This window comes from Stegodyphus dumicola, chromosome 6 (genome assembly GCF_044657685.1).
Source record: "Stegodyphus dumicola isolate Sdum_Otavi_A_Nest chromosome 6, ASM4465768v1".
Taxonomy (NCBI): domain Eukaryota; kingdom Metazoa; phylum Arthropoda; class Arachnida; order Araneae; family Eresidae; genus Stegodyphus; species Stegodyphus dumicola.
In genome coordinates this window covers 90,339,948-90,356,651 of record NC_140773.1, presented here as the reverse complement: position 1 = coordinate 90,356,651, position 16,704 = coordinate 90,339,948, and the positions used below count along the sequence as shown (strand labels likewise).

General features: G+C 30.4%; 1 protein-coding gene across 1 annotated transcript in view; it reads right to left on the bottom strand.

Annotated features, from left to right (window-relative positions):
- LOC118186562 (integrin alpha-PS2-like) overlaps positions 1-16,704 on the bottom strand; it is a 155,264-nt gene that overhangs the window by 42,230 nt on the left and 96,330 nt on the right. Inside the window, exons 12-19 of the mRNA XM_035356669.2 lie at positions 14,735-14,832; positions 12,500-12,596; positions 11,529-11,574; positions 8,087-8,200; positions 7,717-7,772; positions 5,898-6,043; positions 3,066-3,194; positions 1,362-1,429 (exon numbers count right to left, since the gene is read on the bottom strand). Coding sequence (XP_035212560.2) covers positions 1,362-1,429; positions 3,066-3,194; positions 5,898-6,043; positions 7,717-7,772; positions 8,087-8,200; positions 11,529-11,574; positions 12,500-12,596; positions 14,735-14,832 — 754 coding nt within the window. The remainder of the gene's footprint in view (positions 1-1,361; positions 1,430-3,065; positions 3,195-5,897; positions 6,044-7,716; positions 7,773-8,086; positions 8,201-11,528; positions 11,575-12,499; positions 12,597-14,734; positions 14,833-16,704) is intronic.

The window sequence follows — 16,704 nt, the reverse complement described above, 5'->3', positions numbered from 1 at the left end:
GACAGTCGGTAGAGAACGGGAAAATGCTCTGGCACGCCTGCGTGTCGGCCGGGAAGTAAGTGTGTTCGTTGCTGGCACGTAGACGTGACAGTCGGCGCGAAGGTGTTTTGGGTTAAGGAAACTTTTTTGGGTTTTCGGGTTCAGAATTGGATTATGTTTTGCTTGATAGATAAAGATGTTAATAACAAAATACAAAATGAAGTTTAGGATTTGGAATTAAGGTTCAGCCACATGTGAGTGATTAAAAGAATTTAGGTGATGTCATACGTTGTACGCATGCACAGTGAGTGGCTGTGTATCCTCACTCTCGCGCATTCTCGTCTGGTAGGTGGTTCCGGCTCAGTTGCTTGTTGAATGCCGTCGTTGAATGTTTGTACGGTTTTGTGAATTTTGATAACAAAATTGAGGCTCTGGCATTGACCAATATTGAATATTAAATAGACAAATTGATTCTCCGCATTTTGTACAAGTGAATGTATGCTTATGAATTTGATTTCGAATTTTGTCCTTGCCTAACATTTCTCTCACGAAACACAAATTGTTTATCATCTTGTCTACGATTTTATATTTTATTATATTTACATTTTACATATATTTTATTATTTTATTTACATTTCATAATAGATCTTTTTGGGGGAAAAAAATGCCGAGCTACGAAAGGGATATTAAGTCAACGCACAAAACCCTAGCAGGCGCTTGGAACAGAGAGCATGCAGTCAATTTCTTTTCTTTCTTTTTTTATTTGCCTTCTCTATCAGATATTCTGTTAAATGCTAAAATCTGCCTTTAAATTTACCTGATTCCTTTCTCTACAATGTGTTACGAATGAAACCCATGCTCAAAGTTTGCTCGGGAGATTGCCGTCGTCTCAAAGGTGGATTTTATCAGTTCAGTGGAATTCTTTAAATTATTAAATACTCTGCAATTAATGAAGATAATATATGCAATATACAAACATATACAGAATTTCAGTTCAGAATATTTCATTCTGCTGTTCAGTATTTATAGGTCATTATTATTATCCAGAAACAGATCATCTTAAAGGTGCAAGATTTATCTCAGTTTTAGACCAAAGGACACTTGCACCAAAAGTTAACGCTTTTTAGTTGCTTTTATCTACATCTTAAAACAAGACTGGCTGTTAAAATATGTAATCAGGCAATCAAGTAGGATTGTGTCAAAAGCTTTCGTTATTATTTTTTCTCCCGCCGAAATCGTAGAAACGCTCTTCATAAAAATTCCTTCTTTTTATAAACTGATAAAAAAATCTTTCATACGTAATTGCAAGCTGAAATTAAGAACCAAATTACGCAATACATTAATACATTTTAGGGAAAGTAATTGAAATATGCAAAACTTACGGCACAACTTGTACTTTTAAGTCTGGAATGCAGATATTATCCTTTCCGCAGTTCTTCTGGATATTTATCTAATAAATAGGAGGAATTGTTAAATATTTCATAGATGTATAGTATTTTACATTTCACTCAAATAGACATTTGGATTCTGAAAATTTGTAACGAATCCCAAACTAACTCAAAAGTTTCCATTTTTATGTGGATAGAAACTACAAATAAATCTCGGACTATGATACACATTATACACACTTCAAATATGATTTCCATGTTTCATATCATGAATTATTGCTTTACTCATTTATGAATGCTTTGATATCGGTGTGGAGATTTTCTTAGTAGATTTTAATATGAAATATTCGTTTCATGATTATTTTTTGTGTAGCTAAAAATATAGTATTATAAAATTTACCAAAACTTATGTAGAATGCTGAATCATAGTCCCTTAGGGAAAATGCATTTAAAGATATCCTAACATTCACCAATGCTAGAATAATATTTAAATTACACAGCAGGAGAAAGTTTTCAACTGTAAGAATAATTACATACCTTTATATTTTTTTATAACTACTAGTCACTGGATAATTCTAACTGAAGTAAATACTCTAAGTTTTCACTCTTTAACAACTATTTCACCATGTGTCTATTTTCTTTGCATAGAATGCTTAACAGTCAGCCTATATGTTTTCCTTCACGAAAAAAGATTTCAAACTGAAATATCCTACTTATATTTTGATGTATAAGCAATGTGTTATAACAATGTGCACTGTAACCAATGTTCTTCTTTTTCACACCCCGAAGGAAAACAAATGGCAGAGATGTTTAGATTTAAAGTTTGAAATCATACTCAGGGGGCATACAGAAACTGAAAAGCCAATTTTTGAATTTTTGAGCGAATAGAAATTAAATACGTGTTTAGAAAACGTTTTTGATATTAACAGATTAAATGACAAGCACTGTAATGCTGAATATCCTGAAAACGTTTGCACTATATAATTTTTTTCAAAGCGGGGATCTTATTCACAGAATTTTATAGACATCAATGTCTAGAAAACAGTGGCAAACATCAGTATTGACACACAGCCAAACAGTAAAATTTACATGCAAAAATTTTAAAAAAGCATAATATTCCAGTTTAAGGAATTTTTTATACGGTTATTGTGATTCTAAAGTAATAAAAATGCTGAGAATATTAAAAATACATTTTTAGCATTTAAAAAAATCTAGCCATTATTTCTCTGAAAATTCTTTACGAATTAAAGAATGTTACACATTATTAAATCGCAAAACAATATTATTGTATGCCATTTGAAAAATACCCCGAATTTTTTCTAGTATCCTAAAACTTTAAAATAAATATCTTGGTCAATTTTTGTTGCATGGGAGTCAACCATGTGGGTTTTATCATTTAAAAGTGCAAAAGTTCCTAAATATAAGACCAAATAACCGTACAAAAATTAGATTTCGTAATTTTTTATAAAACTGATTTTGAAATTTTAAAATGCTAAACCATGAATATTTACGTCCTTTGAAATATTTTTGTATTTGGAAGTTTATGCTTACCACCAACGGTTGAGAAAATAAAGATCACATACGGACTTTTATGATAACGGTTCATATTCTTCGTTAAAATATAAAGCATAAATCTTTATCTACCATATTACAAAAAAAAAAAGGTTTTAAAATATTAATGAACGTAAATATACAAACCTGCCTGGTTATGTTATTGGAAAGATACTGGTTCAAAATTGGCTTTAAGTCCAGTACCTCAGGATAAGGATCATAGAGTGTATAAGTAACTTCGACAGTAATGGGAGTTAATTTATCCCTTACATTATTCTAAAAGTAAAACAAGATTTTGTTTAAATGAATAAACACAAAATATGAAACTAATTTTTAGCTTATTAAAATCTAGTAAAATCTACTAGTAAACAATTTAATTAATTCATCTCACTTTACTTCAATTCTTCTCACTTGAACTCTACTTACTTAGCTTAAACTCATCTTACTAAATGACGTTTTTGACATAATACGAGCAATTCTTGAGAAAAAGACGAAACACCTTCGCATTTATTAATTATTGTTAACGGATTGGAAGGTGGTTTGTTTCCCTTGAAAGGCCAACTAATTTCTAGTCAATAATTACTTGGTTAGACGATAATTACTTGGTTTACTGATTACATTTTTAATTTTAGTTTTCCCTTTTTAAAAGTTTTAATTTTTACTTTATTTAAGATTCATTTTTGATGTTTTTATTTAAAAGTATTTTTCAAGATTCAGTTTTTAAATATGCTTATAAGTTACTTAATTTGAATAGAATTCTAACTACATTTATCAAAGGAGATAAAGACTTAGCAATGCTAATGGCGTAGAACGTAGGTCCATATTGAAGAGGAAATATGGCAGCCGAGTAAGATTAAATATCCATTTTTATTTCAATTGACATTTGTAGCCACAATTTAGTTGGCACTATTTTCGTGCCTATTTTCCAGAATATTTACATTTTGATACTGTTGCGATAGAAAAAGAGCGATTTAGCGGCTTAGCGGCAACAGAGGTAGAAGCAAAACCTCGTAATTCTCCAGTGTGGAAAGGCTCAGGACGGAAAGGTTTAGGTTGCTTACTAAGAGAAAAGTTTCAGTTCTCGAAATTTTGAGTTCAGATTTCGAATTAGCTACGGCATCAGGTTTGCGCAAGCCATGTGACATAGATTGATCTAGAAACGATGCAGTTCAGAAAAGTTATTGCTATTTTTAGAATACAGAGAGGAAACACCCAAATTAGAAATGAGGAATTAAAAGTCTATTGCTAAATTAAATCATAAAGCTGATTTACATATTTTTTTATCTTACATATGTATCAAATACATAGCAAACGTTCCTAATGAAATTAGTAAGCAATATTTGGAAATTTACTAAATATACTGAAATTCTATTTAAATTTATTAAGCATTTAATGTGAAAAATTTATAAAATAGTTAAGTTTTATAAATTATTCGTCCAAATATTGATTATTATTCGTCCAAATAAATTAATCAAAAATTCTGTTACTCATAAATCAGTCAGCTATATAATGGTTCAAAAACTTAATAATCGGAGTTTTAGCTAACTGCATTTTAAATTACAATCAGAAAAACAAAGCCTATGTGTTATTAAAGGAAAAAAATCTGATGTGTACACCACATGACTTCCTTGTACGGAATATTAAATTATACGCATTTTTTCTTGCATTTTATTTAAACTTATTAGATTGAATTAAACCTACTTCACCGACAGCGCATAAACCACAATAGAAAAAATGCATTCTTTAAAATTCCCTTTGTTTATCATAGCGACACTCTGGCGCTAGGTTTACTTAACAGTATTATATTTCATTCATAATATAACTCAGAATGCACAAAATGTATATCATTTAAAGAATTATCTAATCGTTGCCACATGTTCTATTCAAATACTATAATAAAGCTAGAACTATGTATAAAAGAAATTAAGCAAACAAAACAAAAAAGAAACAGTTTTTCACAGACGATTGAGTATTTCTCATTTAATTAATTCAGTTCTCACTTCGCGAGAAGGCAAAAATACATAAAAACTCAAAATATCTATATTAAAAATTACGAAGTAAATCTCAAACGCTTATTTCCTCGGAAAAATTCCAGAAAGAATTAAGCATGATTTAATTGGCAATAATAAATGAATGCGTTATCTTTGTTGTTGTGAAGCTAAGTTTCTCTAGATTGGCAACAAATCCACTAGTCTCCTGTTTCAAATGTAAACATCAATGGCCGCCATTAAAAACAGGCTTAGCGGCAATTAAACAACTTTAAAATTGCTGATAATTCTAAAACTATTGCACACAGATTTACTAAAGGCATAAAATCCTTAACCGGAAGATAGAAACAACATAATTCAATCATTTTTAAAGCAAAAAATGTACAATTTACAAACATATAAGAGTAAAGAAACCGAGATCACTGAGCCGGGTAATAGAGTGGATATATATATAAATATATTTGCATACGTTTGGTGCGGCCGATTGCAACCAAAATACGAGGTGCACATCTACATGTTATAGCAGTCCTATATACAAAATTTCAGCGCTCTGAGGCTACTCGTTTTTGAGTTATGCGAACGTACGTACGTACGTACATACGTTCGTACAGACGCCACGAAAAATTCTCTTCAGAATTAATTTTAAAGCAGTTTTATAATTTTTTTGAAGGAAAAGAGTATTTTATTCTATCCTTACGTACAGATATCACGCAAAAACATCGTTAAATTGCATTCGATAGCGGTCCAAATGGATATTTTCGTTGAAATATGCTGCCTGAAACTTTTCGCGATTACAATACTTCCTTTTTTCTTCGTACAAGGAAGTAAAAAGGGAAAAACTGCTGTAAAAGACGCAATTAAAACGAATCAAAGCAATTCTGAAAAAAAAATATTGAGAACAGTTAGAAATGTCACGAATCTTTCAAAGGAATTCAGGATTATTATGAAAGGATTTTAGATCTAACATCAGAATGTGAAACTCATAAAGTACCTGTAAGTAAACATAAATGCTCTTGCAATATTTGGAATCTTTCCTAAGATTGACTGAAACATTTTGTTCATTTTGATTTTCATCAGTCAAGAAAAAAACTCTTGAAGCTTGGTTTGCGGTATCCAGTCTCATACGATAAACGAAACCTGTAGAGGTAAAATGTATAATTAAAGCACAGTTAAAAATAGTTTAATTTTTTTCGACAAATACGTAAATCACCTTCAAATACCAACCTATCAGATTCTAAAATTAGATGCCAATAATTATGATAAAATTTGTTTATATTTTGCGAACACTTTGTAATAATCATTAAATAAAAACTGCAGAAATATGTTTTTACGTAAATGTTAAAAACATTATGTTTATTGCAAATCTTTATTAAATTTCTATAAATTTTATTTTTTTCTTCAAAAATAATTTTAATCGCTTGAATTATTAGAAGCACATTTAAACTGCAGAGTTCTGAAAATATGAAGAAAATGAAAATGAGAAGCTTTATTGGCATTATTTAAATTCAATAAGCAAGCGCAGGTTTGATTACCTTTCAATTAAATTTCTTAAATTTCAGCTAATCAGGCACTTAATCTAGAAATTTATAAAATATTTTATTTCATTCTAAATCTTTTGCATTTATTTTTAAACAATCCTTTTACAAGATAAAATGGAAAACATGAAACAAATATTTCGTTTTAACTTAGCAACAATTAAACAAACCAATTATCATTAATGTTTAAACATCAGACAATAGCGTTTATATCTTTCAGTATATTCAGTTAACTTTTATTAAATTAAATGAACATTATCTTATTCCTTAATTCAAAGACTAACATGATTATTAAATTAATACAGAAAATGTTGTCTCAAAAATTTTTTCTTTATTCAAGGATAAAACAATACTACAGGGTGCGGCAGGAAAACTTCCTTATTTGAAACGCGCGCCATCTAGCGACATTTATTCCGAGAAAGGTGGGGTGGCGCTCATTGAAAAGAGCGGTATCTAAAGTTTTATGCCATTTAGGTTTAGTACTGATAATGAAACGAGAGAGGAGGACGCGTTCTCCGTGGAGTCGTACTTTTCAACGTACTGCATTTGCATCCATATAAATTGGTAGTGCTGCAAAACCTTAATCCACGTGATTTTCTTTCACGAAACAATGCATGCAAAGCCGTTCTTGACAATACGCCTCATGATGCCCTTGTGTTCTTTAGCAATGAAGCTCATTTTCATCTTTCCGGTTGCAGCATGTATAAGCAAAATATGCGATAATGGACTGACACGAATCCCCAAGAATTTCATGAGAAACCCTTCCATACAGAACGTGTGACTGTTTGGTGTGCATTGTCCAAAATAGGCATCATTGGACCATGACTTTTTTAGAACATTTTCCTGGACGCATATCTCCTTACGAAGCGATTGTCAGTGGTCAGCGCGCTCGCCTGATTTATCCCCGTGTGATTTCATTTTGTGAAGCTATTTGAAATCTCTAACGTCCAAAGACCCTGGCTCAACTGAAGAACAATATTCAAGTTGCTATCGACAACATACCCGTTGATATGCTGGTAAAAGTGGAAAGAAACTTCAAAACTCGACTATCTTAGTGCATTGAACAGAACGAAAGCCACTTTATGATGTTATTTTTATTATTATATTAAGTGTCTCTCTATAAGTTAGAAAAAAATTAAACTGATATCGCTTATACTATTTGTATTATTCATTTCTAAAATAAGGTAGTTTCCCTGCCGCACCCTGTATTTTATCGATAACTTATGAAACTTATAAAAATCCATGAAAATGCTTGACTAATAATAAATAACATACCTATTGCAGGCTGTACACCGATACCGGTATATTCCAAACAGAATGAAACAACGACGCTAAAAATATATTAGAAGACAAATTAGTTAAAGGTTCTTCCTTTGCCTATTTTCCAGAAAAAAAAATTAGATTTTTAGCGGGTCAGAGCAAGTTTAGCGGGTTTACTAGTAATTAGATAATATTGTTTTAATTTAAGCATTTATCTTTGCCTAAAATCAGGGTATAATCTACAAAAATAAAAATATAGAAAATATTCCGGAATGTAACAAAGTTTTACGTTTGATTATTTTCTTTTTCTATTGAAAATTATAAAATTATTGCTAAATTACTAATCCTGCTAATTACATAGACAATATAAGTAAGGTTCACATACCAAGATACTATCATGCCATCGTGTAATTTGCAGCTTGTTGTACTTTTCTCATCTAAGCTTATTTTTTCTGGGTTAATCTTTAAGCTGGCGTTTGTCTGAATTATGGGTCTGGATCTGCACATATTCAAACATATTTTAGTATTTAAATGCATTTGAACTGAAATATATTATTAAAAACTGATAAAATATCATAACTATATAAAACATTGGTTACCCAACTTTATTGTTTACTTTAGCGCTTTTGAAGTGGCGTATTCAAACTAAAATGTAAAACGTATAAATCATATTTTATATATTTTTATTTAATACGCTACAAAATTATAGATGAAGTTAAGTTTTATTATAATAAACATATGTGTCTTATTTATATGCTTGTAAGAATATTAACTATTATATTTAATAAATATAAATCAGGAAGTGGTATTATTGATTTTACGGTGTTTACATGACGCTAAAATTTAAATTTTTTCAGTTTTTTGGGTCACGTGATTTCAAACACCACTTAGATGTCCTTCACATAATCATTCTAAGGTCGAATAATTCACAGGTTGTGAGCCCTTTTTATGAAGTAAATAAAACGAAAGAAAGTTTAAAATGCATATATATAGATATATATGTGTGTGCGTGTATTTATGCATATATATGTATGAGATGAAAACGAGAAAAAATGGCATACTACGTAGCTTAGCTTAGAACATAGATACATATTGAAGAGGCAGAACTCTAATTGCGCAGAGTGTTAATATTTTGAATCCGTAATGAGTAGGAAACTTGCCAGCCGAGTAAGATTAAATATTCAATTCTATTTCAATGACATTTGTGGCCGCATTCACTTGGCATTCTAATCGTGCCTATTTCCAAAATATATACATTTTAAAAATTAAACACACACATTAAAATATTACACATTAAAATTTACACATTAAAATATTACATTTTTGATACTGTTGTGATAAGAAGAGAGCACAGCGAAATAGTGTGTTCATAGGAAGACAGGCAGAGGCTATGATGTAGCTAATTTGTTACTTAAACTTTTCTCTTAATATGCTGCCATATTGGAATTGCGCACTTTTGCTTCTGCCTCTGCTCCTATATCAAACCCGTAACTGTTCTCTTTCTTGTCTCTTTAGCTAATGCTTAATCTCATTTAATTCGTTTCTCTTAATTATGATGTGGAAGTAATTACAATTAATTTGCAAAGTTACTCCGTAACCAAAAAGCTTTGGTCCTCTATTCTCGCTAAGATGCTGTCTCACTGCTCTCTTCCTAATAGCAACAGTATTAAAAATGTAAATGTTCTTGAATAGGCTCGATTACAGTGTAAAGTGAATTGTGGCCACAAATATAAACTAAAATAAAGATGAATATTTAAACTACCTTGGCTGCCTATTTTGCTTTTCATTACGGATTAACATCTACGAAATGCAGTAGTTATACATTCTACACCATCAACATATCTGCCTAAGAGGCTATTTGCCTCGCACACACGTTGCACATGGGGAGAACCACGAAAACGCCCATGCAGCCAGCCCGTTCGTGGGATTCGAGCCTCGGAAAGAACTACCAGGTTCAGCGACTTTACCTTCGGCCGCTGGGTATATAACTGTTTTAAGTAAATAAGCATGAGTAATTTGCAATACATCTGAAAGTATTTTTTTTTTTTAATATAATAATCTAAGAAACTGTTAAGTAGATCTGGCAGCAGCCTTTGTCTCAGAGTGACAGTTAGGTGTCAGAAATTTCAAACCCAAAAGTTTATAAGACATTTACAAAAAACTTTAAAAAAAAAAAAAAAAAAAGATAAATTTAAAAATTAATTTCAAATAATCATTAAATTTAAAAATGAAATAACCATATGAGAATAAGATGTAGTTCAGAACTTTTACTACGTACACTGCACACAGAATTACATTTACACTAAACCAGGAGTTTTTAATAAGAGGGAATTTTCCCTCCGCCCCCAAGTTTATGAATATAAAAAACTACTTTACTCAAATTTGGCATTTACCAATATTTTCTATACCATCTGTTGTTTAATTTATAAAACACATTAGAAAATAATATAAATCTAAATAGATGGTATACGGTATTTTTTAGTTTTAGAAAGGGAAAGAATTATCTTCTAGCAATGGTGAAAAGGATTGCATAAGTTGGAAAAAAGTTGACAATCACTACGTTAAGGCCCACCGATTGATGGAACAGTCAGTCGGTGGTGGACATTACGTTGTTCGGTCCGAGTCCCAGCGAACGGCGGACTGCATCTGTGTTTTCTCGGTATTTCCCCATGTGTAACATGGGTACGAGCCAGTTTCCGTTAAAAAGTCTCCAAGGGGCATCCCACCCTTTCCATAATGTGCCTAATACTGGAGTATGTAATAAATAATAAAACCACTGCACTGAAGAAGTGAAAGTTTGAGCTTGTGCTGCCATCTATTGACATGAAATTGCTACATAAATGTATCTACTAATACTCAATTGTTACATATTTACGGGACACAAAATTTTAACATTTTTGCTACAAACGTTTTTAGCGCAATGCCTTTTTTTTTTTTTTTTCTCTCTCTCTTTCTCATATAATAATTTTCCTCCATAAAACGTTGGAAAGTTTAACAACTGGAATATCCATATGAGAAGTTTTACAACTTCATTATTTTTATCGCTAATTAAAGCAACTTAAAGATATACTTAATAAGAAACAAAAGTAAATTAATAAAAATACCTCAAAGAATAATGAAATCTCAAAAATATTTTCGATATTCTCGATATAATGGCTATAAAATCAGTGGATTATATCCATAGAGAATTATGCTCAAAGTTTGCGAAAAGCAAATTCACAATTTTCACTCTTTAACGCTCTTAAGGTAAGCCTTTTTCGTATTTTATACGTTATTTATAGTACAGCTCATAATAAGTTTTCGGATTATTATTTCGAGGGAAACTAGAGAAATTAAAAACGACTTTGTAAACATTAAAAGTTAACGGAAGACTAGAATTTACAATGAGAACATTTTTTCAGGACTGAGGTGTGCTCAGTTAAACAACATATGGCTTAACATCTCTTAAGACTCTAAAAGAAAAATTGTTTCATACTTTGAATAAACTTGCATTTAAATCATTAGAAAAATTCATAAAAAATAACATCGAAAACGTTTTAATGTTTCCTTTTACAGTGATGAACTATTTGAATCGTTATATAAATCTGTACCATAAATTCTTTTTTTTTTTTTTTTTGAAATGTAATGTGACAAATTTATGAATCTTAAATAAAATTATTAACAAATACATAATGCGCTTTTATTCAAAAATTAAAAATCAAAAATCTTCAATTTAATTAACTTTAAGAATAACTATCAATATTTAATATCCATTGGTTTTAGATTAATATAACTTTTTTTCAAACGAGAGAAAAGCTATTAGTATATAAAATGTTTAACGTATTTACCTTAAGAATATTGCCATATCTGATGCATATGCTCCAATGAGTAAATCTAAACGAAAACATTTCATTTATTATTTATATAATTATAGTCCAAATTAGAAAACTATTATCTGATTTTACTTTATCTTATGGATAGAAAGGTTCTTAATATCGATTGTAAAAATCTGAAAAGAAAGAAAGAAAAACAAAAACCATTGAAATAATTAATATAATAAGGCACAAATAGCCGTTAATGAATACAACGTCCAGGATTTACAACACAATTACTTTGTCACAAGGAGGTCTTGAGTTTCAGATTTAAGGTTTACGAATAGAAGGAATATTAAGAAAAATGCGAGAGAATGTGGGTTTAAAACATTCTTTTAAAGACACGTTTTTGCAGATCGAAATGAAGAGTAGAACCAAAAAATAAGTTTAAACTGTAACCAAAATTTATAGTATTTTACCAGATATAATTAACAATGTAATTAAAAAGTTTTAAAAATGTTTCATTCAAAATGCGTCAGAAAATTTCTTTTAAATAGCATCTTTAGTAATGTAATGAATTGGTTTGCAATTTATTATAGAATGATGTTCCGCAGTAGTAGGTATCCATTTCCATTCCTAAATTAGGAGCTACAAATATCAGAAGGCATGGTTAATTAAAACTTTAATATGTGAATTAATATGAATGTTATTATGTTAAAATTGCAATGAACAGGATTCATTCCCATCAAATTTACTGACAAATGAAATTGAACTGATAAATTAAAAAACTAATAGTTAGTCTTTGGGATAATTCATTTAAAGCAACAATGAACAAGATTTAATCATATCAATAATAGATAAAAGTAAGTAATAAGAATTCCATTAAGAATATTAATATGCCATTGTTATAACAGGACCCTTTTCGGTAATCAAACTATTTTATAAAGATTCGACTTGCAGAATGACTTTTAATTGTTTATTATTATCTTTCAAATGAGTAAATATACCTGGATACTGATTATTGTCGAGATCCATCCCTCCAGCAAGAGAGAAACCAAAAGTAGATACTGCGCCAATGTGAGGAATATTTGACGAAAATATCACCTAGATTTATAAAAAGGAGGAAAAGTGGTGAATATCACGTAAATTATGGCAAGGATTTAATTATTACATCCAAAATTTTCAAACAATTTCGATCTAAATAATAATTTTTATTTTCATTTTAAATATTAAATGTAGCGTCGATATTTGCTTCCTCAATCCCAAAATTAAACAAGTAAAAATTTTCTTTGACAAAGCACGTCTTCTTTCCGTATCGAAATGCAAAAAAAAATATGGATAGATTTCCTTTCAGTCATGAAACCCAACATAGACGGTTTGTTCCAATAAGACGATTCTGTCAATTTGGAGACCTTCCTCTAATAATATGGAAGCCTCTGTGTCCAGAAGAAATATTTGCATAGCATTTTTTTCTGAGGTAAATATTTTACTTAAATAAACCTGTGTAGTAACCGAACAGATCTTAAAATCAATTACTAACTAAATATTTAACGAACTAAAGTGCAGCTCTAATGAGAAAATATATCATTAGCGTATTTTCATGTTTATCTTTCAAAATTGTATAGAATGTATCGGGTTGGAAAAAAAATAACTTCTTTTTTTTTAATGTAAAATAAAGCGCACTTTTGTACAAAAAATTAACTTTAATCAGTCAGTTATCTTGATGACCTTTTGTCATCTCTTTTGGGAACTTCAGGATTCCGCGCTTATAGAACGTTTCTTCGTTATCAGCAAAAACGCAACTAAGTGCAGTTTGAGGCCATCGTTATGACTGAAAATTTTATCGCTTAAGAAGTTTTGTAAACTTCGAAATGATAATCCGATGTTACAAGCTCGGGTTTATACGGGGATAGTGGCATCACTTCTCAACGAAGCTCCAATAATTTTGTACAGGTTGCTAAAGATATATGGAGCCTCGCATTGTCGTTGTAGAACACGATTCCTCTGCAATTTGCCAATTCTGGCCTTTTCTCTTTGATTGCTTCCCCCAATTTCATAAGTTGTTGACAGTAAACATCTCAGTTTATCGTCTGGTTGCTTGCAAGCAGTTCAAAATACACAACACCTTTGTAATTCCACCAAACCGACAGCATAATATTTTTCTAATGCAATTTAGATTTCGATAATATACTTGTGCTGGCTCATCATGCTTGGACCATGATCTTTTTCGATTAATGTTTTGTAGACTATCCATTTTTCATCACCAGTGATAATTCATTTCAATTATCATTGCATTATGCTTGAATCGCGTATAGCAAATATTGATTCGTTGTGTTAAGTGTATTTCTTCGAATTCATGCGCAGCCCAATTAGAAGCTTCTTAACGCGTCCAAGACATCTTATATGATTTTCAGTTATTGTGTGTGATACATTTAACCTTTTTGCAATCTCTCGCACAGTTATATGACAATTCATTTCAGTTATGGCTTTAATGTTTGTCATCATCCACTTCAGAAGGTCGGCCATAATGTTGGTTATCGGCAAGTGAAAAATTTCTAGAAGGGAAATTTTTGAACCTATTTTGACACAGTTGTTTTGTTACGGAATCAACATTACGAATTTTAAATATCTTTTCATGAGCCTCGGACGCCTTTCTTGCCTTTTGAAAATAAAAAAGTAAAATGAATCGAAAATATTTATTTTTGCACCCTATATTAAAATTGAGCGTTAACTAACCTTTTAAACAAAAATACATGAAATTTATTTTTGTAACAAAATAAAAGTATCAGCTGCCAAATCTGAAAAGAAAATAATTATAATATTGACAGAGGAATAACAAAACGAACATAATGCTATCTGTTCGTGGAAACCGAAATTACTTCCTTGTCAACCCTAGTATACGAGGGCTAACGTTAGTCTACGAAATTTAACATGATTTAATTACTTTAACTTAATATCACAGTTTATTGCAATTATTACAGAACACAGTTTAATTCTAATACATCTTTCATCACATTGTAAGAATATGCATAAAATAAAACACTGCATATAAAATTTTAACATATTAATTAATTAAATATCATATTAATTATGTGAAGCAATACAGGCTATTTCTAATACACAGATTTCTAGTTTAGTATAAAACATACTAAATTTGGGAATAAGAAGGAAACCAAACCATGATTTAATTAAACGTAAACTAAATATGAATTAAAAATACATGCAGATAATTGTAATGATACCTGTGCAGGTTTAGTAATGATTCCAGTTTGAGAGCCATGGAAAATAAATACTATTCCCCTTCCATCGATACCCCCATATGGATTTCCAACCGCGATATCTAAACAGAGAATTGAAATGTGTCAAGGAATTAAGCGGCAATCATTACACAGAAAAGTTCAAACTTGGGTCAATAGAATAATGGAATTAAATAGCAAAACTATTTTCTAATATTCACTGTACGATATGTTAATTAAAGCAGGCAATAATTTTAGCTTCAAAAGAAATTATACTTACAATCTAGAAAATACTATAATTAATTAAAAAATTATCCCATAAAATATGGATCACATAAAACTCCTTATGTTATACGAATCTTAATTATAGCGCAAGAATAGATATGTATATATTGAATGCTTTTAATATTGATAGCGAAAGAGGGTACATTAAAAGTTACGGTTTTAGCTAATTGCGCTAAAAAGAAATAAAGGGTAATTGCCTCAGATGGTGTTTCTTGTCATGGTATTCCTTGTCACACAAAACTGAAAATAAAATCGTGGGATTTTTCAAAATAGCGAATTTTAAATAAAAGTTGCCAATCAAAAATTGAATTCAATTGAATGCAATTATTTTTATGTAAGCTTGTTGAGACATTACTGCTTTCGATGCTGGAGATGTGAAAATTTGTAGTGCCCTCGCCGGGACTCGAAACCTGGACCTCTCGAAAAAAGTATTGACGGTGCTTCCAATTACATCACAAAGACATATGGAAAAAGAGGGAGAAAATACCTTATATACTCTCCCTTTTAAAAGGCGACTTGGGATTAGGGAACCCAATCCCTGGTGGTGACGAATTATCGTTCCCCAACTTTTTTGTTAGGGCGGAACTATAGAGGCATTAGATACTTTTTATAATCAGCAGCGGTAAAAAACGTGCAGTGCTCTCGCCGCAACTCGAATCTGGACCTCTCAATACGCGCTGAGTGTGCTACCGTTGCATCACGAAATGATTCTGAAAGGAAATACCTTATAAGCTATTTACTCTTCGAAATTCTGTTAACGTCTTAATAAAGTTAGCATACGGGCACCTCACATCTGTATTTTTAGACACATGTAAGCAAGAATATTATAAAAGCGAAAAAATTAAGATTGGTTTTTCAGGTAGATGCTTAAAAAACCATCTAAGCAGATTTTTTCATAGCTGAATGCAAAGCATAAAAAATAGCATTGTGTTATCTACCTTAATTTATACATTTATTCTAAAATGGCGGAAAAGTCATAACGAATGAAAATCACTGCCTCTGCACATAAATTCTGTTTTCCCTTTTAATAGTGTAGCAAAGGCGTACACTTAACATCACCATTGTTCAAGGGCTTCCTTCCGAACTATTCGACAGCGTAAATTTGTTTTTAATTTATTTAAATTTTGATTCGACTTAGAAACACGATCTCATCGTCTCTTAAAATCGTGGAGTTGCTAGCAATGAAAGACTTCATTCTTTTTATTTCAAAATCCGGCATTGTTAGCAACAGATAGTTATTAATAGCTACAATTAGAATGATTTTTGAAAAACTTTTAAAATTTCATAAGTTACGTTAGAAATCCAGAAGATGCAATCATTTGGGAGATTACTGTTTGATGTATCAGGATATAAATATATCAGGATTTCTTATATATATATATATATATATATAAGAAATATTTAACAGTAAATTAAAATAAAATTCCTTATCGAACGTTTAAAAATCTTTGGAATAAAATTTGTCATTGTAAATATATACATAAGAAAAAATTAACAAAATCGGATTAAGTAGAATATAAAAATTGGGCCAAAAATAATTTCGAAATTTTATCTTAACAACTAAATAAGGGAAAATGGAACCTTTTCTCCCACTCCCCACAAAAAAGCGTGTAAAAGATCTCTTGTTTTAAATAAATTTTATATGAAGAATTAGTACCACATCTTTAAGAGCAAATGGAAAACTTAGGTAA